General features: G+C 36.9%; 3 protein-coding genes across 14 annotated transcripts; 2 read left to right on the top strand and 1 right to left on the bottom strand.

Moving 5' to 3' along the window:
* The first annotated feature begins 54 nt into the window (after positions 1 to 54).
* On the top strand, positions 55 to 5479 carry LOC107830958 (protein NLP3). Of its 4 annotated transcripts, none has more exons than XM_075237494.1 (5): positions 55 to 327; positions 1660 to 2160; positions 2374 to 2421; positions 2560 to 3574; positions 4732 to 5479. In XM_075237494.1, the coding sequence occupies exons 2-5, from the start codon at positions 2152 to 2154 to the stop codon at positions 5352 to 5354; spliced, it is 1695 nt and encodes a 564-aa protein (XP_075093595.1). In that variant the 5' UTR covers positions 55 to 327; positions 1660 to 2151; the 3' UTR covers positions 5355 to 5479. The 4 variants fall into 4 exon arrangements, with proteins under 4 accessions (XP_075093595.1, XP_075093596.1, XP_075093594.1 ...); XM_075237495.1 differs by having other exon boundaries at positions 55 to 1232; XM_075237493.1 differs by having other exon boundaries at positions 55 to 2160.
* A 1337-nt stretch (positions 5480 to 6816) lies between these two features.
* On the bottom strand, positions 6817 to 12897 carry LOC107806729 (protein NLP7-like). Of its 8 annotated transcripts, XM_075237488.1 has the most exons (9): positions 12690 to 12897; positions 12333 to 12497; positions 12087 to 12196; positions 11150 to 11280; positions 10778 to 10905; positions 10421 to 10468; positions 9390 to 10290; positions 9003 to 9301; positions 6817 to 7424 (listed from the first exon to the last, which is right to left on the bottom strand). In XM_075237488.1, exons 7-9 carry the CDS (start codon positions 10093 to 10095, stop codon positions 7185 to 7187), a joined length of 1245 nt encoding a protein of 414 aa, XP_075093589.1. In that variant the 5' UTR covers positions 10096 to 10290; positions 10421 to 10468; positions 10778 to 10905; positions 11150 to 11280; positions 12087 to 12196; positions 12333 to 12497; positions 12690 to 12897; the 3' UTR covers positions 6817 to 7184. The 8 variants fall into 8 exon arrangements, with proteins under 8 accessions (XP_075093589.1, XP_075093588.1, XP_075093586.1 ...); XM_075237487.1 differs by having other exon boundaries at positions 9390 to 10293; positions 10778 to 11280; XM_075237485.1 differs by having other exon boundaries at positions 10778 to 11280.
* Positions 12898 to 13470: 573 nt separating this feature from the next.
* LOC107806732 (protein NLP7-like) lies at positions 13471 to 18551 on the top strand. Of its 2 annotated transcripts, XM_016630956.2 has the most exons (5): positions 13483 to 13727; positions 15194 to 15699; positions 15912 to 15959; positions 16098 to 17112; positions 17967 to 18551. In XM_016630956.2, the coding sequence occupies exons 1-5, from the start codon at positions 13619 to 13621 to the stop codon at positions 18068 to 18070; spliced, it is 1782 nt and encodes a 593-aa protein (XP_016486442.2). In that variant the 5' UTR covers positions 13483 to 13618; the 3' UTR covers positions 18071 to 18551. The 2 variants fall into 2 exon arrangements, with proteins under 2 accessions (XP_016486443.2, XP_016486442.2); XM_016630957.2 differs by lacking the exon at positions 15912 to 15959 and having other exon boundaries at positions 13471 to 13727.
* The last annotated feature ends 6613 nt before the right edge of the window (positions 18552 to 25164 follow it).

The raw sequence follows: 25164 nt of genomic DNA, 5'->3' as shown, positions 1-25164 counted from the left end.
TAAAACAAACCTTTTGGTTCTTTTCACCTAAACTCTTTCTTTCAACATTTCTTACATTAATGTAAACAACCTTTTGTTCTATTTGGCCTAAAACAACTGTTTCAACCCTCCTTTATCTCAAAATTTTCAACTTTGCCACAAAATATAGAGAGTCAATGTGACATGTGGAAAGAGAGACCGGTTTGGCTTGCAACCAACAACCTCAAAAAGAAAGAAAAGAAAGTAATTTGGTTTCAAGAATGGAGAGTGTGTTCAGTGAACCCAATGGTATATGGGTTTTTTGGAGTGAACGTGATGATGCAGAGCAGCTTCTGAATCACTTCTCCCGTAAGAACTTACTATATTTGATTTCTCATAAATTGTAGGGAAGAAGAATTTTTGGTTTTTGGTGGGCTTGAAATTATTTTGATCTTTATACATGGGATGAAATTCAGCTAAGTATTTTCTGAGATACACTGCCAATTGCAGCTAAGTATATATAAGTGGAAATTAAGGGGAATCAATACTTAATATATATATACATAAATTTATTTTTTTTACCCACCTACATAGTATATTTTTCCGCGACCTTCCTATAAGGTGGCTCCGCCACTGGTCACATGTTCGAGCCGAGTAAACAGACTCTTATAAAAATCCAGGTTAAGATTGCATATAATAGACCCTTGTGGTCCAGCCCTTCCCGGACCATGCGCATAGCGGGAGCTTACCTGTTCTTTTTTGTACCTATTTTGACAATCATTTCCTTAAGAATTGTTGGACTTCCTATTTGCCCATGAATGAGGAGAGAATTTTTGCTTTGGTGGTTTAAAGTTTTGTTGTTCTATCAGAAGCAAAAATATTAGGTGATTTCTTCGTATTTGTCCAAGCCTTGGTGGACACTGTTATCAAGTACCTCATATGCTGGTGGGAGGTAACAGATACCCGTGTAATCGGACACCACAATTATCAAATATAAAAAAAAATGTTGATCTTTATAGATGGGATGGGAATCAGCTAAGAATTTTCTAAAATGCATTGCAAGTTTCACTCTCATTGCTTCAAAATTAGGTTCTTTTTGTTTCTTCTTTGGGAAATTCTAGCAATTTGTTTCCATTTTGACAATCATTGTTGCAATTCAGTTACATACTTTAGGTACAAGATATTCACCATCATGGTTGCCATTGAATTTTGTGCTTGCCACACCTTAGAAGAAGAACTTCTCATTCACTTGAAAATTTATCCTGGATATAAAGGTCTGAACTTTCAATCCTCAACCTATTCTTTTGACTTGCTCTGAGATTATCATTAGTAGTACTGCTTCGCGGATTTGAATTCAAGGAAATTCCTTAAATTAGATATAGGTAACTTAATTGCTTTGGCCAATCAGTAAAATTGTTGCTACAAGCCTTTTACAAAACCTGGGAGTAATATTCTTTGTACTACCTAAATGTAGCTTTAGGCTACAAGTAAAGAAGGGCAGTTTGGTGCACTAAGCTCCCGCTATGCGCGGGGTCCGGGGAAGGGCCGGACCACAAGGGTCTATTGTACGCAGCCTTACCCTGCATTTATGCAAGAGGCTGTTTCCACGGCTCGAACCCGTGATCTCCTGGTTACAAGACAGTAACTTTACCGGTTAGGCTACAAGTACTAATACAATATTTGTGCATGCCACAACTGCAGATGTTGTTACTAAACGCATGACAATCAAGGAAAGAGTTAAGATTGCACTCCAACGTGTAGAGAAATTATCCTGCAATTATCTTATTCAGTTCTGGGCTAGTATTGTAATTTATGGCCAGACTTTCCTAACAACTTCAGATCAGCCTTTTGGTCTTACCAGACTAGATGGTGGACTATGTTCGTACAGGCAGAAGTGCTTGAGCCGGGCAATTCCTGTTGAGCTGAAGAACGGTACCCAATGTGAAAATGACCTTGGTCCCCCCGGACATGTGTTCAAACATAGGCTGCCTGAACTATGTACAGACGTGAAGAATTACTGCAAACAAGAATTCCCTTTACGGGCTGATGCTGTAGCCTGGGGCATACAATGGTGTTATGATGTCCCTGTCTTTGATCCATCTTGAGACACCTTTGTTGGGGTCCTTGAGTTGGTCACCAGTCACCTAACAAACGAATGGATATTTTCGAAACTCTGTCTTGCCCATTTTTAAGATGCTCCAGGTTTTTACACATACCTTCAACTTTTTCCAACCTTAAATGTTGAACCTCTAGCTCATCTTGTTTGGCATCCATGGTCCCTTTTAGTGCACTGTTTTCCTTTCATCGTTTCAGAAGAACAAAAAGAAGAGGTGACAAGAAAAGAGGAAATTAAAACTGTACACTGTATTATTCAACCGCTGTTTATTCTTTTCCACTTTTGACTTCATTTTTTAGGTGGTGGACTTGAAATCTCCGGATTCATATTGTCCGCTTAATTTGAAAGTAAGTTGTCCAGTAGATCAAGCTCTTTTCCAGTAATGTCTCCCTTCGGACCATATTTAATTCCTTTGGCTCTATTTGTTTAAGCTTCAGTGATATCTCCATCTTGAATTCATATTGACAAAGACAGTCTCAAGGCAGGTTTTGGATGACCGGGAATGTGCTCTTGGTGGAATATACAAGGCAATCGAAATGGTATGTCAAAAACATCAATATCTCTTTGCTCAGATTTGGGTCAGTGTTGCTGATTCATGGTGCACGGGAAAAGCTATCACTGTTAGACAACGACACATTGCAATCAGTGATAACCAAAACTTAAGTTTATTCAAATATGCAAGTGGTCTTCAATACATATTAGAAGGCTACAGTGTTGTAGGTAGGGCTTTCTCATCAAAATCTTCGTGCTTTTGCCGAGATGTAACACAGTTGAGCATAATGGAATACCCCTTGGTAACTTGTGCTCGCGAAGCTGGTTTAACTGGTTGTTTTGCAATCTGTTTAAGTGCTCCAGGCAATGATGACAATGTTTACATACTAGAGTTCTTCTTGCCCCCAAATGAGCTTCTGCATAGGAATCTACAAGACTTCCTGAAGTTGGTTTTGGACACGGTGAAACAACAGTTGCACTTCTTTAAGGTTGCAGTTGGACATGATTTTGAAAAGAAGTTACCTGTTGAAGGCATCAAGATTTCTTCTGACGATGAACTTGATTCTTTTAATATCTGTCAAACTACTAAGGAACTGCATAATGTTGAGCCATTGCCAAATGGAGGAAAGTTGATGTTGCTTGACACACCAAATCAGCAGTCTCTTTCTTCCGAAACAAATCAGCAACTGAGTTTGGATATTAATGAGATAAATGCTGAAAGGGATAGCATAGCTGTAAGTGAAGAACAGTGCAATTCCGCTGGATCTTCAACTAGCGCTAAAACCTCTCAAAACAAAGAAAGAAAACTGCAGCTGGAATTATCAACACGACAGGCAAAGCAGGGAGCAAATGCTGTGAACAAAAGAAAAAACGGTAAACGGACATTAACCTCTGAGTCGGAGATTCAGAAAGAAAGAGAGAGGATAGAACGCGATCATAACATCAACCTCAAAAAAATTGAAGACCGCTCGTCAATGACTGAAGATGCCGCTGCTGATGATTTGGGAGGTATCATAAACTCTTTCCAAAACTCTTCTACTTGTATCTTTCTTCTTTCTTTAAGATTAGTACACATGAAGCAAATGATCCATATAAATGATACTAACTACTTGGACTAAGGTTTAGTTATTGTTATTATATTTATATAAGATCCAGTGTATCACAACCCAAACTCTAAGCGTGAGTCAGCTTGCCCGCCCACAGTATATCCACATCCATTAATCTGTCTCGTAACGCTAGTATGGACCAAGGATTAACATAAGCAAATTAAAACATAACAATTGAGGATCCAACACTTAATGTAGTCCCAAATCCGTAATAGATTCCATGAAGCATATTCTAGAGAGTCATTACAACTGTCTAGCTTAGTTCTTGCTGAGGACAAAAAAGGAAAGCATATCTAAGCATAGAACAATGAGTGGGGCTCACCAATGAAACACTCCGTCTCTACTTCAGTACCTATACAACTCATTACAATGTCAAGTTCACAACATGTTCCAAGTCACTATTAAGATATGCTCGAGGGGTCCGAGTATTACACCATGTTTGCGAAGAGTCCTTTTAATCTAATTAGAAGCTCCTATGTCATTTTAAGGTAAAGTGTAAGATCTAAAGAAATTCTAGATTAGAATATCCCAAATTTGTCTTAAAAGGTAAATTGTTTACCAGTGATTGGAATGAAATGAACCCAAATTGAGCTAGCGTTCGGACATAGACTTGGTTGAAACTAGGAAAAAAAAAACTTTTGAAGATGAGATGAAAAATGGTTTTTGGAAGTTGAAATTATGTTTGGTGATGCATTTTACTGGAAAAGAAGTTGAAGTTTTGTGAGTAGAAAACTAGTTCAAACCACGTTTTGAAACTTGAAAAATTCTTCTCCAAAAACCGTCCAAAAACTAGTCACTTTTTATAACCAAACAATGTTTTCAATTTTTTTTTTTTTTTTTTTTTTGCAAAAAACTTAAGGCCAAAGCGGGAGCTGAGTGAATGGATACGGAGGATTCATCTTGCGGTCTCTAACTAGCTAGTATTGAGACGTAGTTGATCGATTGAATGATTGATATGATTTCTTTATCTTCTCCTTTCCTTTAGTCCAAATCATATGTGTATATTGTAGTTAAAGATTCACTGAAGACATTTTTGTACCTGGGATTATTCTGATGCAGTTGGCAAATCAACGGTGAAGCGTATATGTAGATTATACGGTATAACTAGATGGCCGCCCAAGAATAAGGAGAAGAAAAGAAAATGCTCCCCCTCTCGTAAAATGAAATCCATCCTCCCTGCTGAGGAAGACGTCAATGCTAGTACAAAATTCCAGCAATCTTCTGATTCGCCTAACAAGGAAGACACAATTAATGGAGCTAAAGTTGGAGCACATGTTACAGAAATCCGAGATGGTACAGCTGTGATTACAAAGGTGAAATATGGAGATGGGATGCTAAAATTGAAGCTAACTCTTTCTTCTAAGATGAAGGATTTAGAAGAGGAAGTGGCAAAGAGGGTCGAGTCATCGATTGAAAGTTTTGATTTCACGTATGTAGATAAAGAGGGTGATACGATATTGATAAAATGTGATGAGGATTTGACGGAATGTTTTCTGCATTTTAGATCTTCAAAGAGGAATTTTTATCAGTTTTCTGCTCTTGTGGTTTCAAGGAATCGAAGTGAATGTATTCCAATATACTTCTATCAGATTCATGTTTGTGGTCGCAAGGAATCGGTCGTAGCCATGATCAACTCTTCTATCCACAAGGTCAATAGTAGCATGATCAATTCCTATATCTAGTTCTACTTTCTGAGGGAAATCCTTCATATCTCAATATAGTTTACTACTCTATAAGATTGCAGTATTTTTCAATATGTTTGATTTTGTTACTTACAGTACCAATTAGCAGCAAATTACCCAAGAAACAGAACTGCATGGTTGTACATCCCCTAATGCCACTAGAGCTCTTACCATAAGAGCCTTATTATTTGCAACATCCAGAACTATACTGACCAGTGACAAAAGGTGATGGCACATTAAATTTTGTTAAGTTACAATGGAGGTTGCAATTAGCCCACAGGCTTTCCGTCTTGTCCATGTCAATCCAGAATGGAAGTATTTGCACCCGCATCTGAATTGCTAAGTGTATCTCATAAGTGAATTGAGTAGCTTTGAACTCATTTTTCAAGAAATATGTTTCATATGTATAAAAGACATGGAAAACATTTTATAAAGTAGTGAAAATTAGTGAGAGTTGGATTGAAAACAAAGTTTTCTTAATCCAAAATTGTTAACATCCACAAGTAAAAACACCAATGGAAGTTCTCTTACAAACTCCAATAAATGGCAACCAAACAATATCTGGTAGCCTAAATGACTCAAGCAAGCGTAGTGCCGTGAGGAAGGGAGAAGGAAGGAAGAGTTCAGTTTTAAAAAAAAAAAAGTGGCAGTCCGATGCACTAAGCTACTGCTATGCGCGGGGTCCGAGGAAGGACCGGACCACGGGGTATGTTGTACACAGCTTTACTCTGCATATTTTTTGCAAGGGAAGGAAGGAAGAGTTCAGTGAAGTGAAGAAAAATCTTGTACTTCTAATTCAACAAATGATGAGATTTAGGATGAAGTACGTCTGATGTTTTTTTAGGTGATACTGATACTTGGGCTGATGTCCAAGAGCAGCTTGGTTTTTTTAAGTCCTGCACATAAATTTACTTGGTAAAATAGTATCTCCTATTGGAGAAAAGACTAATGTTTAAACGTCTGCATAATTTGCCACTACACACATAGCACAGAGACATCTATAAAAAGCAAACTTCACTTGAGCATAGTTTTAGCAGGTATTATTTGCAAGTTTTACATCAGATTGTATGTTGAAAGAGTGGGGAAGAAAGTCAGTTTGATAAGTCTAACCCCCCCCCCCCCCCCCCAAAAAAAAAAAAATACTGTACATTTGTTTCTCCAGCATGGTGTTCAAGCATGGAGGCCAAAATAAACAAGAGGAAAGAACAGAAAGTAGAAAGGAAAACATATCAATCATGGTGGAGCAGTTTCCATGAAAGAAAGGGTACAAACATCAATGCACTAAATACAAAGTTTGTTCAAGATTTAAACTGTCCGATCTATATATAGTGCAAAGTCAATGTGTCAGCGCGTACATGGCACAAGATTGGGGCATCGGCTCAATTCTGAAACCCACAGAACAACAGCAACAGCCCAGCGAAATCCCATAAGTGGGGTCTGAAACCCATAGAATGCAGATAAATAAAAAGGCAAAGAGGAAAACTAATATATATACAATGTGTCAACTCAGCACATAACAACTGCATGTCATAATAGCTCATAACTATATGTTTAGACATTTACAATATGATTAACAATGGTCCACATCATCTCTTGGAGGGCAGGTAGAGATGTGCTATAAGATGTACAGTATGGATAAGGAGGGAAAAATAGAGAAAGACCTTGATAGCAAACAAGAATGGGCAGGCATCCTAGTCAAGCAACATAGTTACTATAATGACCTATGTTGCTCGAGCTCTCCGAAAACGTTGATGGGTGTGTGTAGCAGTGCTTTTTTGGAGGATCCGACACAGGTGTGACAGCTGTTTTGAAGAGTTTGTGCAACATAGATCATGACCACAAGGGCTCCCACAGTTTTTGTGGTTCTTCCATGTCCATAGTCATCTGCATGCACACCACTTCAGCTTGAGCAACTGCCAGTTGCATTTGGAGAAGGCTAACTTGGTTCTGCAAAGATGCTATAGCTCCAACACAACCATAAACTGGATCCCTCACTCTAGCATTAGCCTCATACACCATTGAACTCACGGCATCGCCCCGTTGATGCTCTGGTAACTTCTGCAAAAATTCCTGCAAATACAATGAAATCCGAACCTAAAACTGTAGAAACCTTAAAATTTCTGTCGTTTGTGTGTGAACTCACCTACAACAACAACAACAAACCCAATATAATCCCACAAAGTAGGGTAGGGGGGCTGTACGCAGACCTTATCCCTACCTTGTAAAGGTAGAGAGGCTGTTTGTGATAAACAACCACAAATGATCAGCACACTTCTCTAGAAATTACTCTGGAACAAATTTTTGAATAAATGTGTATGCCTATGCTTATGCACCACACCATGAAAAAGACAGATGATATGATGTTCTTCCCAAAGAATTTGAATTTTGGAACAATTCTCTTTACACTTCTTCTAACTTCCATTCTCTGGTAAGAATCCCAAAGAATTATTTGCGAAAATGGTCTTGCCTTTTCCATTTTTTAAAATAATAAAAATGTAATTTTAATTATAAGGCACCAAGAAAGTTGTAACATACAAGTTACAGATGTATGACAACTAGTAACTAAGCATCACAAAAATATTATTTATGCAAAGTGTAGTGCTCTACTTCTTATTACACCAAATGTACAGATTACATAAAAACTCTTAAGGTTAACGAGAAAATGTTAAATGCCTTCCAAAAATTATGCCATTCCTCTTTCTCCAAATTATCTAAACATTGGAGCCGTCTCAGCAAACAATTTCTCCTGCTCCATCATCATTGTCCTCCAACAAGTAGATGCCTCCCCGACTGTTCTTATGAGTAATAATGCCTTGTTAAAAAATGTGTATGTTACAGACTTTAACTCTAAATAAAAAGCTACACTGAAAAGGTGATTAGTATCCCCTCTATGTTTTTTGACATGTAGCACCAACTTCTTATGTTTCTATACTGAGCTATTGTTGCATTTCAAGTTGTCAGAAGAGACATTTAGGGAAATTTATTTTTTAAAGTAGTATCCTAACACCATAAATCTAGCCAAAATCTTATTCGATTACTAGTTTCAAAGACCCCATGAACTTTGAGAAGTTCACTCTTTCTTTTACACTACCTTTTTGTACACCCGTCCCACATGGTAATTTGACATCTTTAGAAAACCAGCCATATTGACTGCATCTGAACTTTGTACGAATCGCTTACATCAATAAAATCTCTTCTTTGTATCTGAATCTCGATAACCATTTCTATTGTGGAAATGTCTTATAAAAATGACTAGTCCTTGAATATTTAGCTTGATACCTTCTCCCACCGGGCAAAGTGGCATCTCCTTTCCCATTTTTCCATCCCACGACAAGTCTCTCATTAACTTTCAAACTTACCCACTGAAAATGAAACTGTAATTTTATAGCATGATTCTCCCCCTTTTTGACAAGTATTGTCATCCATCCCCCCAGTCTTCTCTCAAATCTATAAACCACCGGTTGCCAAAGTTCAGCATAGTTGAACTTTCACCTAGGATATAAATATCTCCAAATCTATGGCTGACCTAGAGTAATCAAATCAAATTTGAATCAAATCAATACAAATCATGTGCATCAATCAACAATTTTGAGTTTTGACTTAATGATACTGTTAGAAAGTCAGTGATTGTTTGGAAAGAGCTCAAACCTGGAGCTCCGCACGATCATAAAACTTAGACACCTTGGCTAACCTTTCTAGCTCATCACCACGAACCCCAGAGAGTAGAAACTTTGGACATTTTCTTGGAACGGTGCTTTCGTTCTGCACTCCCACAGCTTGTGTGGCGGGCTTTGCAGCATGAGTCAAGGAAGTTGTGGTTTCACCTCCACTGGATTCTTCACAATGTCTATCAGCAACATTGGCAGATTGAAGCTGATCACTGGAGCAATTCATGTCGTTAATTTCAAGATGCTTTGTGCCAAGACTATTTGGAGCAGATTGGCTGGCTGCAAATGTACTAAGAATTTACTTAGAATAACATCAACATACAATCAGAGATGTAATAGATCTGTTAAAAGAATTTAGTTTTATTACCAAGAGTGGTTTCAGTGCCATTGACTTTTGCACCAACTGATTGCTGAAGCACTACTCTGTTAATTCTGTGGTGTCCTTCGGATATCTTCATCATGCTTTCTTCCTCAGAGCTATTGGAAACAACTCTATTAGTTAGCACCCTCACATTTGTTAGTTTTGTTGTAGTGTTAGCAGTTCTTGATGATGTTGTTAGATCAATATTTTCAGGACAAATATGTACTGTATTTCCACTTTTCAGTAATCTGTTTAATGGGTCAAACCACTCTATTTTTCCCGGACGTGCTACTGCTTCAATATCAGACAAAGGTTTCACACCATGGCATATCTCAAAAGAGTTGAGTCCATCATCTGAAGGAACAGGTATAATTTCGACAGATAATTTCTCTCCCAGCTTTTGTCCAGAAGCAAGCTTGAAACTTCGAAATTGTCGCTCCATCGAGGCCAATAGCATATTCAATATGGTTTGTGGACTCCTGCAATCTGACTTGTTATCTTGGGGTAAAAAGAACTCCAATAGGTATACATAGTCCCCTGTGTAGGAACTTTGCAAACACATAGCAAACGAGCTATGTAATCCAACTCTGTGTGCCACATGTGCCAAGGGGTACTCAATCATGCTTAACTGTGTGATATCACTGCAGAAGCACGAACTACGGGTTAAAAAGGCCTTACTAACAACCCCCTGACTCTTCCCTAAGTGAAACATATCTCAAGCAGCTCTGAACTCGTAGCCTGCTGATGTGCATATGCAGAACTGTTCCTTTGTAGTCATGAATCTTTTAATGCTGCTTCCGTCAAGGATAGGTAGCCATGTCTGAGCTAGAGGTAATTGATGTGTTCTGCATATGAAACTCAACTGCTCCTCAATCTCTTTTAGGGCACGTTCTAGCCCTCTAAGGCCCTGCTAAAAACAGATAGTGGATACAGGAGCTTTAGTTTATTTCAGTTAAAGAGGGACACTTTAGTTTAGTCTAAGATATTCTTTTCCTGTTTTTTGGGAATTCAGGCATATAGCATCTTCATGAACATACCTTCTTGTCGGGGTGGCCATATATGTTTGATGATCTCAAGTCCACCTTCTGTTAAGAACAAGATGCCATGCTCAGAGAAATATATAGAGGTTATGAGAAACTAGTAGGCTACTAGGCATAGCTCCTATGAAGAAAAAACGTCTTTTAATCTATCTCTAGAAAATTGAAGTGGTAATTGTGACAACATGACCAAACTCTTCACTAAATTCATGTTTTTTTTTTTTAATACTTTAGCTACCACACTAAAATCAAGCAAAGTTTCGAACAACCTTTCCTTTCTTTACAGTAAAACTAACGCAAACAAACTAGAAGAGAGAGAGAGAGAAATGGCAATAAAAGTAGAGAGGAAAGCCATACATTGAGCATCTCATACACCATTTGAACAAAATCTTGAGAGAAGCTTCCCTTCTTATCCCCTATGATCTCCAGTACTCCAGCGCGTTCATTACTAAGAGGCTCAAAAACCGGTACAGCCAAATAGTTCCCTAAACCAGCAATTAAAGCCGAGCCATGCTGAGGAAAATCAGCAACTGAATAGCGCGAAATATCCGGACTCATTTCAGGCAAACCATGTTTGAACACGCGTTCAGTAGGACCAAGTCGATACTCATTCTCAGAACAATCAGTTACAATAGGAATTCTAAATTTCAGACACTCTGACCTATAAAAACAAAGTCCTTCATGGAGTTTCGTAAGACCAAAAGGTAGGTCACAAGTTGTTAGAAAAACCTGATCTTTAGTAGTCACAGGTGCCCAAAATTGAACCAACCAGCATCCGAAGTTGTCAGAAATGTAGGCATTCTTGAGAGCAGATGCGATTTTCTCCTTAATAGTATCATGATAGATAGTAGTATCAGCAGCTGTAAAAAGGTTGTTCATGATATTAGTCACTTGACCCGTTCAGAAAGATAGATATGTTGCAATCATATCATATAGAGTCGCAAGTTTGTTACTACCTTCTGCTTCAGAGAATTTTCGCACGTAAAAACATGAATACCTTATAATTATATGTAAAATGTTAAAAAACCAACAACATGAGTGAGAGTTATAGTATTTAAAAATAAATGTTTAAAATTTTGTAGTATCACTGCTCTAATTCTTAGACCACTAAGACTTATTTAAAATTTAATAATGACATGAATCGATCGTCATAAATTGTGAACTTATACCAAGTCCTTGGCAGCAGTTAATGTTCCAACAAATCGATGAAGAAAAGTACCAAAAAAGTAGCTCCGAGCTAGAGCTTTGATTGATTATTAGTCTATTTTCTTATTTCTTATTCTGATAACATTAAAGTTTAAAACTTTTTGAGTTTTGAGAGAGTACCATAACATATACATGAATTACTAGTTTTTACACTCGACATACTAAACCATGTGTCCCAAAAGGTTTGTCACTTTTCTAGTTTCTACCCTCGTGATTTAAACTAAGTGAACTTTGATTAACCTCAAAAAGTTTAACCTTTCACCATCTGACATGAATGAATTCAGATAGTCCAATTTTTTCCCGAAAATCAATAAGCAAAAAAAGTGAATTGAGTGTCACTACTTCTATGCATTGACCAAACACAAGAATCTAGCAAGGGCAGCCCAGCACACTAAACTCCCGCTATGCGCGGGGTTCGGTGAAAGGTCGGACCATAAGGGTGTATCGTATGCAGTCTTACCCTATGTTTCTACAAAAGGCTGTTTCCACGGCTCGAACACGTAACCTCCTGGTCACATGGAAGCAACTTTAGTAGTTACGCCAAGGCTCCGATCTAGCAAGGGGTAAAAACTAAAAGAAAGGACAAAAAGAGAGAACCCTATAAGGCTTCATTCTCCAAACAAGTGAGTTGAGTATCATACAATCTGGAGATTATATATAGTGTAAATACCAATCCAATTAGACATAAAGGGGAAAAGGTACTTACTGCTGGGGAAGACAGAAGGAAACTCGTTGTTGTGTTGGCTCCAAAATACCCAGAGGTCATTCTTAGTGTTAGGCTCAGTGTATTGCAGGGGACATGGCATGTAACTCAATGCTTCGGATACACTACCACATATTCTGAATGCTTCATTTCTTCCTGCCATTTTCACTGTAGCCCAACTATTTAACACTAAGCTTTAATTTGAGATGAAATTCAAAATCAAATAGATGCTTACAGTAGATCCCCTTACTGTATTCAAAATCAAATAGATGATTAACACCAACACAAGGATGGAGCAATTGTGCAAAACAAAAGAATGAAAGAAGGAAGGAGCAGAGGATATTCTGTCTTTACACAAACCTTTTTGGTTCTTTTCACCTAAAATAACTCTTTCAGCACTTCTTACATTAATGTAAACATCTTTTGGTCTATTTGGCCTAAAAACAACTGTTTCAACACTCCTTTATCTCAAAATTTTCAACACTTGTTTAGCAATAAGTGGAGATAACTTTGCCACCAAATATGGAAAGTCAATGTGAACAATTGGAAAGAGATACCGGTTTGGCCTGCAACCAACAACAACACCAAATAAAGTTTTCAAATATAAATTATTCATGTGTGTATATAAATTATAATCCCTCCATTTTAATTCATGTGTGTATATAAATTATTATATAAAGTTTTCAAATAATCAAAAGTGACTATTCATTTTGGCACAGACTAAAAGTAAATTACGTTCACATAAATTAAAATAAAGTAAATGTATATATTTTTCTATGTTATATACAGAAAATATATAAATTTTATCTATTTTTGATTATCGAATATAAATAATTTTTACCGTAGCTAAAAATGATCTTTAACTAATTTAATTCTAATTAAATTAAATTAGACAAAGAACCAAAATGAGTTAGTGGAATGTGGGCCCAGATGGCAAGGTTAAATAAAAAAGAAAAGAAAATTGGACGGTGCTTTCCCATCCATTTATGTAAAACAAACCTTTTGGTTCTTTTCACCGGAAACAACTCTTTCAACACTTCTTACATTAATGTGGGCCTCAATATTATAAAATCTAGGCCCACAAAATTAATTATGAAACAAAAATATTACTTCATGCAACTAGTTTGAGATAAAAATTTTAGTAAACATCTTTTGGTTTATTTGGCCTAGAACAACTGTTTCAACACTTGTTTTTAGTAGCAAGTGGAGATAACTTTGCCACAAAATATAGAAAGTCAATATGAACCTTTGGAAAGAGAGACCGGTTTGGTTACTATTTGATTTCAAGAATGGAGTGTGTGTTCAGTGAACAAGCCTGGTCCCGCCAACCCAATGGTCTATGGGTTTTTTGGAGTGAACGTGATGATGCAGAGCAGCTTCAGAATCACTTCTCCTTCAGTAAGAACTTACTATATTTGATTTTCTCATAAATTGTAGGGAAGAAGAATTTTTGGTTTTTGGTGGGGTTGAAATTATTTTGATCTTTATACATGGGATGAGAGTCAGCTAAGTATTTTCTGAGATACACTGCCAAATTCAGCTTCATTACTTCAAAATTTTGTTCTTTTTTAATACTTTTGGGATATTCTAGCAGTTTGTATCCATTATGGCAAGGGGAGTCTTAGCGTGACTGGTAAAGTTGTTGTCATGTGGCCACGATGTCATAGGTTCGAATCGTGAAAACAACCTCTTGCACAAATGCAGGGTAAGGTTGCGTACAGTAGACCCTTATGGTCCGGCCCTGGATCCTGCGCATAGTGGGAGCTTGGTGCACTGCCTTTTTTTGTATCCATTTTGACAATCATTTCCTTAAGAATTGTTGGACTTCCTATTTGCCCATGAATGAGGACAGAATCTTTGCTTTGGTGGGTTAAAATTATGTTGTTTTATCGTAAGCAAAAACACTAGGTGATTTCTTCATATCTATCCAAGACAGCGTTACCCAATACCTGTAGTGGTGGGAGATAGCAAGTACCTCATGTAATTAGTCGGGATACACTTAAGCTCGCTCGGATACCACAATTATCAAATAAAAAAATGTTGATATTTATAAATGGGATGGGAATCAGCTATGAATTTTCTAAAATACATTGCAAGTTTCAATAGACCTTTGTGGTCCGTCCCTTCCCCAAACCCCGTGCATAGCGGGAGCTTAGTACACCGGGCTGCTCACATTGCAAGTTTCACTCTCATTGCTTCAAAATTAGGTTCTTTTTGTTTCTTCTTTGGGAAATTCTAGCAATTTGTTTCCATTTTGAGAATCATTGTTGCAATTCAGTTACATACTTTAGGTACAAGATATTCACCACCATGGTTGCCATTGAATTTTGTACTTGCCACACCTTAGAAGAACTTCTCATTCACTTGAAAATTTATCCCGGATATAAAGGTCTGAACTTTGAATCCTCAACCTATTCTTTATAGTACTGATAACCATTTATCTTGTCGTTTTGAATTGGTGCTAAAGTTGGCAAACCTATATGTTTGGTATGCTAAGGAGAAAATGCCAACCTTTTGTCAAAGTAATTTTGTTACTGTCACTTCTCTGCAAACACTTAATTTTTTTCAATCGTTTTCTTTTCTTTATTACCAATGGCAATGGGCCAAAATTCATTACAATTTATAGTACTGGCTCTGATTGTCATGTATGAGTGAAAGATTGAGGCAGACGTAAAATTTATAGTACTGGCTCTGAGATTATCATTAGTAGTACTGTATCGCGGATTTGAATTCAAGAAAATTCCTTAAATTAGATAAAGGTAACTTAATTGCTTTGGCCAATCAGTAAAATTGTTGCTACAAGCCTTTTACAAAACCTGGGAGTAATATTCTTTGTACTAATACAATATTTGTGTATGCCACAGCTGCAGATGTTGTTACTAAACGCATGGCAATCAAGGAAAGAGTTAAGATTGCACTACAACATGTAGAGAAATTGTCCTGCAATTATCTTATTCAGTACTGGGCTAGTATTGTAATTGATGGCCAGACTTTCCTAACAACTTCAGATCAGCCTTTTGGTCTTACCAGACTTGAATACGGACTATGTTCGTACAGGAAAAAGTGCCTGAGCCATGCAATTCCTGTTGAGCTGAAGAACGGTACCCAATGTGAAAATGACCTTGGTCCCCCCGGACGTGTGTTCAAACATAGGTTGCCTGAACTATGTACAAACATGAAGAATTACAGCAAACAAGAGTTCCCTTTACGGGATGATGCTGTAGCCTGGAGCATACAATGGTGTTATACTGTCCCTGTCTTTGATCCATCTCGAGACACCTTTGTCGGGGTCCTTGAGTTGGTCACCAGTCACCAAACAAAAGAATGGATATGTGGAAACTCTGTCTTGCCCATTTTCAAGATGCTCCAGGTTTTTACGCATACCTTCAGCTTTTTCCAACCTTAAATGTTGAACCTCTAGCTCATCTTGTTTGGCATCCATGATCCCTTTTAATGCACTGTTTTCCTTTCACCATTTCTGAATAGAAAAAGAAGAGGCGCCAAGAAAAGAGGAAATTAAAATTGTACACTGTATTATTCAACCGCTGTTTATTCTTTTCCACTTTTGACTTCATTTTTTAGGTGGTGGATCTGAAATCTCCAGATTCATATTGTCTGCTTGATTTGAAAGTAAGTTGTCCAGTAGATCAAGCTCTTTTCCAGTAATGTCTCCCTTCGGACCATATTCATTTCCTTTGGCTCCTTTTGTTTAAGCTTCAGTGATATCTCTATCTTGAATTCATATTAACAAAGACAGTCTCAAGGCAGGTTTTGGATGACCGGCAATGTGCTCTTGGTGGATTATACAAGGCAATCGAAGTGGTATGTCAAAAACATCAATTTCTCTTTGCTCAGATTTGGGTCAGTGTTGCTGATTCATGGTGCACGGGAAAAGCTATCACTGTTAGACAACGACACATTGCAATCAACAATAACCAAAACTTAAGTTTATTCAAATATGCAAGTGGTCTTCAATACATATTAGAAGGATATGGTGTTGTTGGCAGGGCTTTCTCATCAAAATCTTCATGCTTTTGCCGAGATGTAACACGGTTGAGCATAATGGAATACCCCTTGGTAACTTGTGCTCGCGAAGCTGGTTTAACTAGTTGTTTTGCTATCTGTTTAAGTGCTCCGGGCAATGATGACAATGTTTTCATACTAGAGTTCTTCTTGCCCCCAAATGAGCTTCTGCATAGGAATCTACAAGACTTCCTGAAGTTAGTTTTGGACACGGCGAAACAACAGTTGCAACACGTTAAGGTTGCAGTCGGACATGATTTTGGAGAGAAGTTACCTGTTGAAGTCATCAAGATTTCTTCTGACGATGAACTTGATTCTTTTGATATCTGTCAAACTACTAAAGAACTGCATAATGTTGAGCCATTGCCAAATGGAGGAGAGTTGATGTTGCTTGACACACCAAATCAGCAGTCTTTTTCTTCCGAAACAAATCAGCAACTGAGTTTGGATATTGATGAGATAAATGCTGAAAGGGATAGCATAGCTGTAAGTGAAGAACAGTGCAATTCCGCTGGATCTTCAACTAGCGCTAAAACCTCACAAAACAAAGAAAGAAAACTGCAGCTGGAATTATCAACACGACAGGCAAAGCAGGGAGCAAATGCTGTGAACAAAAGAAAAAACGGTAAACGGACATTTACCTCTGAGTCAGAGATTCAGAAAGAAAGAGAGAGGATAGAACAGGACCATAACATCAACCTCAAAAAAATTGAAGACCGTTCGTCAATGACTCAAGATGCCGCTGCCGATGGTTTGGGAGGTATCATAAACTCTTTCCAAAACTCTTCTGCTTGTATCTTTCTTCTTTCTTTAAGAACAGTACGCATGAAGCAAATGATCCATATAAATGATACTAACTACTTGGACTAAGGTTTAGTTATTGTTGTTATATTTATATAAGGTCCTCAGTCCTCACAACCCAAACTCTAAGCGTGAGTCAGCTTGCCCGCCCACAATATATCCACATCCATTAATCTGTCTCATAATGCTAGTATGGACCAAGGATTAACATAAGCAAATTAAGACATAACAATTGAGGATCCAACACTTAATGTAGTTCCAAGTCCATCATATTCTAGAGTCATTACAACTGTCTAGCTTAGTTCTTGCTGAGGACAAAAAAGGAAAGCATATCTAAGCATAGAACAATAAGTGGGGCTCACCAATGAAACACTCCGTCTCTACTTCAGCACCTATACAACTCATTACAATATCAAGTTCACAACATGTTCCAAGTCATTATTAAGATATGCTCGAGGGGTCCGAGTATTACACCATGTTTGTGAAGAGTCCTTTTAATCTAGTTAGAAGCTCCTATGTCATTTCAAGGTAAAGTCTAAGATCTAAAGAGATTCTAGATTAGAGTACCCGAAATTTGTCTTAAAAGGTAAATTGTTTACCAGTAATTGGAATGAAATGGACCCAAATTGAGTGAATGGATACGGAAGATTCACCTAGCGGTCTCTAACTAGCTAGTATTGGGACGTAGTTGATCGATTGGATAATTGATATGATTTCTTTATCTTCTCCTTTCCTTTAGTCCAAATCATATGTGTGTATTGTAGTTTAAGATTCACTGAAGACATTTTTGTACCTGGGATTATTCTAATGCAGTTGGCAAATCAACACTGAAGCGTATATGTAGATTATACGGTATAACTAGATGGCCACCCAAGAATAAGGAGAAGAAAAGAAAATGCTCCCACTCTCGAAAATGAAATCAATCCTCCCTGCTGAGGAAGATGTCAATGGTAGTACAAAATTCCAGCAATCTTCTGATTCTCCTAACAAGGAAGACACAATTAATGGAGCTAAAGTTGGAGCACATGTTACAGAAATCCGAGATGGTACAGCTGTGATTACAAAGGTGAAATATGGAGATAGGATGCTAAAATTGCAGCTAACCCTTTCTTCTAAGATGAAGGATTTAGAAGTGGAAGTGGCAAAGAGGGTCGAGTCATCGATTGAAAGTTTTGATTTCACGTATGTAGATAAAGAGGGTGATACGATTTTGATAAAATGTGATGAGGATTTGACGGAATGTTTTCTGCATTGTAGATCTTCAGAAAGCGCGACTGTTAAGATGTTCATCACCCCAAAGTCTTAAATTATGCAAGTATTTCTTTCTTTCTTTCTAGTATATGTAGTTGGTTAGCCTTTGAATACTTTTCTCTCCAAATGAAGTTGGTAGTTCTTTTCTATGTTGCGGACTCTCCAAAATGCCGTTGAACCCATGTCGGATCCTCCAAAAATGCACTACTTTTGGAAGACCCGACGCGTATCCAACAATATTTTCGGACAGTCCGCAGGTTCTTTTGTTGATGATAGATGTCAGTTCACAGACAGATGAACACAAACCTTATTTTACAACTAGAAGAGGTATACTTCAGTCCAAGTGGAAGTATAATGAAAAACTGTAAAGGCATTTTGAAAGTAATCTTCCAATTTTGATCAAAGCAAAATAATCTTCCAATGTTTCCACTTGTCCAGATTTTTTCTATTTTCAAGTTCCTATTTTCCTTTGACTGGTTAAACTTGATGAAATCTGAGAGAAATACAATTGCACTTCAAATAATTGGAGAAACTACATTGGTTGCTACTTTTTTAATAACCCCATAATTAATTGAACTAAGGTATAAAATTGAAAAATTTTAGGGCAAGAAGCCTACATGATGGAAAGAACAAATCCTTAAGTTGAGACATGGATATTTCGCTCTTTTTGGGGATTTAATCTCATTCTATCCTCTCCACCTTTTGAATGAGAATGATCACCTCCTTGTGCAATATTTTGTAACGAGACTTGAAATTTTAATACCAAAAAAGAAAAGTTATTGTCTTTTTTTTTTTAATATTAGTCTCTGGACACGCGCGTTGCACGTGTAGCCTTTATGAGCAAATACAAAGTTTTTAAAATCATATAAATGTTATTAGAAAAATGTATTTGGGTGATAAATAGTTTCTGAAAATTACGATTCTATTTAACTAACTCAATAAAGAGAGAAATGTTGATGCATATTGTATTTTGGTACAGAGAAGCACATTGTAGAGACATATATTTATATTGCTCGCAACAATATTAATCTTTCTATAACTTTTACATAGTTTTAGAAAACACTTGGAAAAATAAGCTTGAATATCGCAAGCCTACACAGTTTAAAGAAGAAGCAATATTGCTACACACATGCACAATACTATAGTTCACTTGGCCAATCGAACTTCGAACCTCACTTTTTCACAAAGAAGTAAAAGAAAATAATTTGTGTTTACATTAAAATAAATAAATTATATATAGGTAATAATAACTCGTAGAAGATCATAATAGCTTATGAGAGACAATATTGAAAATCAAAGAAGATTAGAACCTCTGATGCAGTATATAAGAATCTTAAACTTTGTTTTGCTACTATAATGCTAGTGATATATATAATTCTAACACTGTCTTTTCATTTAATCCATGACTCCCTCCAAATCTTTTATCGACAATTCAAAAGTGATAACTCTACCAATATTTTAATAATTAAAGGTCTAAGCTAATAGTGGAACACTGTAATTGTTTGCTTATAAGCCACTTTAAATTTGTTTTCACTTTTTGAAAAAGTGCTTTTCAAAAGTAGGCTTTTTCTTATCTAAGTTAGCGTCTCTGGTCTAGTCTCGCTTAACAATATGATAGTTAAGAAGTTAGTTTAATTAAAAAAATATTTCAACAAGTTTAAAAACTCTATGTAGAAAGAAATTTACAAATAACCGATGTGGTAATGATCAAAATCTGCAATACAGTTACACGAAAATGCATGTAGGATGATACTATAATGTAGATTTTGATAAAAACCTTCATATACATGTACAAATATGAGGATTACTAATTAACTATATGAGAACTACCAGATAATAGAAGAAGCAAAGTGAAATAGCATCGAAACAAATATGAGATGCAAAAATGATAATCCACATAGGATAGCTAACTCTAGGAAATATATATATGTTGTACCAGCATGCTGGAGTGTAGAAGGTCCTCGAATTTTCCATCTATCCCCAGCCGATAGAAAAACACTACTGTCATATGACAAAGTCCATAGAAAACAGTACGTATATATGTACTTATAAGTGGAGAACTATTTTTAAAAATGATGTAGAAATCTCAACATGAGTTAGAATAGAGAAAGGTCCGTAAAATAATTGGTTTAATTACTTCCTACACATGCGTGCTACGTTAGAAGCGCTTCATGTCATGTCCCAAAAACTGATGTATTAATTTCAAGTTTAATTTGCAACTAATTTAGAAGCTAGAGCACACAACTCCAATGCTAATGATGCTAGATTCATTGTATTGTATAGTATAAATGGGGATTGTAACTAAAATTGAATATTCATCCACATTAACACTTACAATGTTTATTTACATTTTTGTACTTTGATAATAAAAAGAATATTTTATGACTCAAGAGCAAAAAAAAGTCCTTCAACTTTTGATGTCTGTTTTAGTATAATATAATTTGCTCTCACTTTTAGTATAATATGATATGATGATGATGATATCATATCATTTTATAGGAGGCAATTTTAACTTTAGGTAGAGGATAATTTGGTCATTCAATTTTTGAAGGTTATTATGATAAATTAACTTTACCTAAAAGTCTTCATACTTATAATATAGTATGATGATATGATATGATATGATATGATGATTAAGGGGCTCTTCTAATCCTTTTTAACGGCAAATTACGAAAGAGCAACTTAGGGCCTTGAAAAAGTTTGATATTCTGAACCATATCTCATCAGTGTATTGAGATTGCTTTGAACTCTATTTTCAAGAAATATGTTTTCATATGTATAAAAGACACCGCAAACATTTTATAAAGTAGTGAAAATTAGTGAGAGTTGGATTAAACAATATCTTGGTAGCCTAAACGACTCGAGCAAGTGTAGTGCCGTGAGGAAAGGGAAAGGAAGAAAGATTTTAGTTAAAAAGGGGAAAAAAGGGAGGGTAGTGTATGCGTGGAGTCCGGAAAAGGATCGGACCACAAGAATACTTACTATGTATTTTTGCAAGAGGCAAGGGAGGAAAAGATCAGTGAAGTGAAGAAAAGTCTTGTACTTCTAAATTAGAAAATATAAGGTAATTCAACAAACGATACCTTGCAGATAAGATTTATGTCATGGGGTCATGGGCGGCTTTCCAGCCATGCCCCATGACCCCTTGGACGCGCCCCGTGGCGTCCTCTTACGTCGCCCTTCCAAGGAATCTCAAGAAGGCGTCGCGTAACAATTAGGATGAAGTACTTCTAATGTAACTGTAATTGGGGAGGCGATTATTGTCATGTGCGGCTTTCCAGCCATGCCCCATGACCCCTTGGACGCGCCCCCTGGCGTCCTGGCAAGCCTCCCAACGCCTAGCTCCACGGACGGCTCCGTGCTCTTGGCTGCGCCAAGTGACAAGCGCACATGTGCCTCTGTCGCCCCACCGATATCCCTCGCTAGCGCCCAGCCACAGGCAGCTGCTAACAGTGTCGCACGTTGTTGCTCCCAGATGCACACGCAATTATACGTGATCAACGAGTAATATAATGATAAGTTGAGTGTCGAACTCACAGAGACTTGTATAAACTACTCACTAAATCACTAAAATTGTTATTCAATCCAACTAAAATTAAAGTCCAATAATATTATTATATTATACTATGATTCTAAATAATAACTAAATTATCAAGTAACGAGTTGATTGATGTGTATTCAGTAGAGACAAGTATTCCAGGGTTGTGATCGATTCACCATTCGTATTGTGTTCTAATTAAATCTCCCTTTCATATAATTCACTCAAGGTTGCTAATTAATCGATAATTGCTCTCATAGCCTTCTCTCGAAGTACTACTCGCCTATTCAAAATAGATTATCGCATATATTCCTATGAAATCAATCTATTAAGAACGCATTAAGATTACGATATTTAATTAAGCACGATGACTAGGTATATTCCTATCCTAACCACAAATCCACTCCCCCTAAGGGGGTTAAGATCATGGTCTCTTCAATTCTTCTCTAATCTAAACACGACTTTCCCAAGCATAACATAGATAGTAAATAGAACCTAACTGCTGGCCAAACAATTAAGCAATTAAACACAGAATTGAAAAAACAACCATATATTGGTGAATTATAATCAAGGTCAAGCTAATATCAAACAACAATATTCATGGCTAAATCACAACCCCAGAACGATGAGTGTTTAGCCACTCATGATGTAATCAAACAATTGTATAAGTGTTGAATCAATTGGAAATACTAGAAAAAGATGAAGAAAACTGAGAATTCTCTGTTTCCTCACGATCCTGTGTGTGTTTTTCCTCCAAAGTGGCGTCTCTCCCCTCAAAAATAGGTTTAGTCTTACTTTTATACGTGTTGGGTAGGTCTAGGGGCGAATAAACCGTGTCCCGGGCAAAAAAGCACAAAATCACGTCACCGGCGCCCTGGGTAGCGCTAGGCGCCCACCAGTGCGCTGCTCAAAATTCAGCTACTGCCTCCAGCGCCACAGGTGGCCCAAGTCGCTGCCTGTGGCGCCCAAATTCGCAAGTTTCCTGGTTTCATTTGTTTTGGCTCTAATTTTGCATGTTTCGCCCCCAATTGCTCCCGAATTATTCCTACACATAAAAACACTTCAAATTAATATAAATCATCACATTTACCAGCCCAAATTCATGAAACAAAAGTAAAATATGAGGCAATATACATAGAAATATATATATGCTTTAAGCTAAACATCGACACCCCACACTTAGACTCTTGCTCGTCCTCGAGCAATGGGACAATCTACTACCCTCCAACACGTTCAAAGTTTACTATAAAGGAGCACTTTTTCTTTTAATCACACACTTTACCCTTGACTATGATCGATACCGGCAATTAAGCATGAACAAACAAAAATTCACATTCTTACTTTTTTTAAACATACCCAAATATAACAATTTAATTCAATCACTCCAATAACCTACTTACAACCACCCGACCTCAACAGTCAACTTGTAACCACTAAGCCCTCTCAACTCACGCATACCCAACAAGAAAGTTTAAAATATTATCAATCGTTCATGAGATCATGTTCCCTCACCAACAACCAAAAGAGTAAATATAGACTAGTCCACACATTCAAATATACTTTTGAACATAATTTAAGGAAATCACACAATTGAACCAAATTCACTCACTCTCACAAAGAATTCATATGCATCATATGATCGTATCATAAGCTTACCCGTAGTGTAGATCTCCACTAATTTAAGCTAGCCAAATCTAGGATCAATTAGTACTTTTAAGGTTATAATGTATGCTAAGAGACGGATAAGATATATTTAGGAATAGTGACTAATCATCCTATGCACTTTAATACACTACACTCACAACTCAAACACATATTCTTCTCAACTAATTCACTTGCCACAAGCCATATACGACATAGTCCTTTTTCAATTAGCACTTCTATACTCCTACTAACACAATCAATAAGAATTGGAGGTGTGTGTTTTTCTACATTATTTGAACTATTATTTTTTTTCTCTTTTCTTGCAATTTTTCTTTTCCTTTCTCTTTTTTTTTTTCTTCACACACTCCATACATTAAAATTCATCGGCTAGTGACTTTTGAGTTCAACTTTAGTGCACCAACGGGCCCTTCCATGCTTCCACTCAAAAGCTACTCCCCAATATCTCACCTTACTTCTTTTAGCGACTAAGTGCCTTAGGAGGTAAAGGTTCAATCAATATCAAATTAAGAACAAAATAGGGTAATGGCTTGTAATGTGGGTGCCAAAAGAAAGGTCTATAGGATCAAAGCGGCTAGCAACGGAAAAGTTTATTTCTATGTGACTAGCACATCCATGACCAAGCAAGAAACGCCTACATCATCTCCTAAATTAGCACAACTTACAATTTTGCTTCAATTAACACACGGGGCAAGTTCTAGACTACACATGATAGCATAAAAATCACAAATCCTCACATACACGTTGCACATGACTCAATTAAGACAGTTTTGTTCAACTCTCAAGTCAAGAAGCACACATAATCGATAAATTTAAGCAATATTGCACTATGTGGCATACAAGTCAAACAACTGAGAGAGAGCGTCACACAATAGGCTATTTACTTCACTTAGGCTTCACAATTCAAACCAAATACACGGGAAAACAGAATGTATGTTGTATCCTAATGTGTCAGCATCAACCATGTCAATGAATATCTAAGAGTGACTCAATTTTTTCCTATACTACTCCTAAAAAAAATAAAGTACCTAGTTCGAGCTATACCCTTGGAAAAGAACCAGCGTCCAAAGAAAAACCAAGGGATACTACCTAACTATCCTAAAAAAAATCTTTTTGGTATTTTTAATTGGACTTTATCCCTCAAGAAAATTGTCCAATAGATCCATCGTCGGGAAAAGTCCGAGATTTTCCTATTTTTTTTCTTTTTTTTTCTTTTCTTAACTAATGAATTTATTTTATACAATTACACTTTAGAAAGTAGTTTTACCACCCCCACACTTATATTATGCATAGTCCTCGATGCATGATCACAGAGAAAAATATTAAAACAAGGGTGAGGAATACTCCCTGAAACCCTCTTGGCTTAGCTCGGATATGATCCTCAATCTTTAGAGTCAGGACGACCCTACACTTAAGCTTAAACATGCTCCTCAGCTTCAACTTTGGGTACTCAGACTTCCCCTACTCTACAAAATAAAAACAACACAAAACTTGACACTAAAAAAATAATCAATTAATAAAAGATATACAGGTTGGGTTCCCTCCCAACAAGTGCCTTAT

This window comes from Nicotiana tabacum, chromosome 18 (genome assembly GCF_000715075.1).
Source record: "Nicotiana tabacum cultivar K326 chromosome 18, ASM71507v2, whole genome shotgun sequence".
Lineage (NCBI taxonomy): Eukaryota > Viridiplantae > Streptophyta > Magnoliopsida > Solanales > Solanaceae > Nicotiana > Nicotiana tabacum.
Note: the sequence above shows the minus strand (reverse complement) of the source record. Positions and strands in the feature narration are given on the sequence as shown.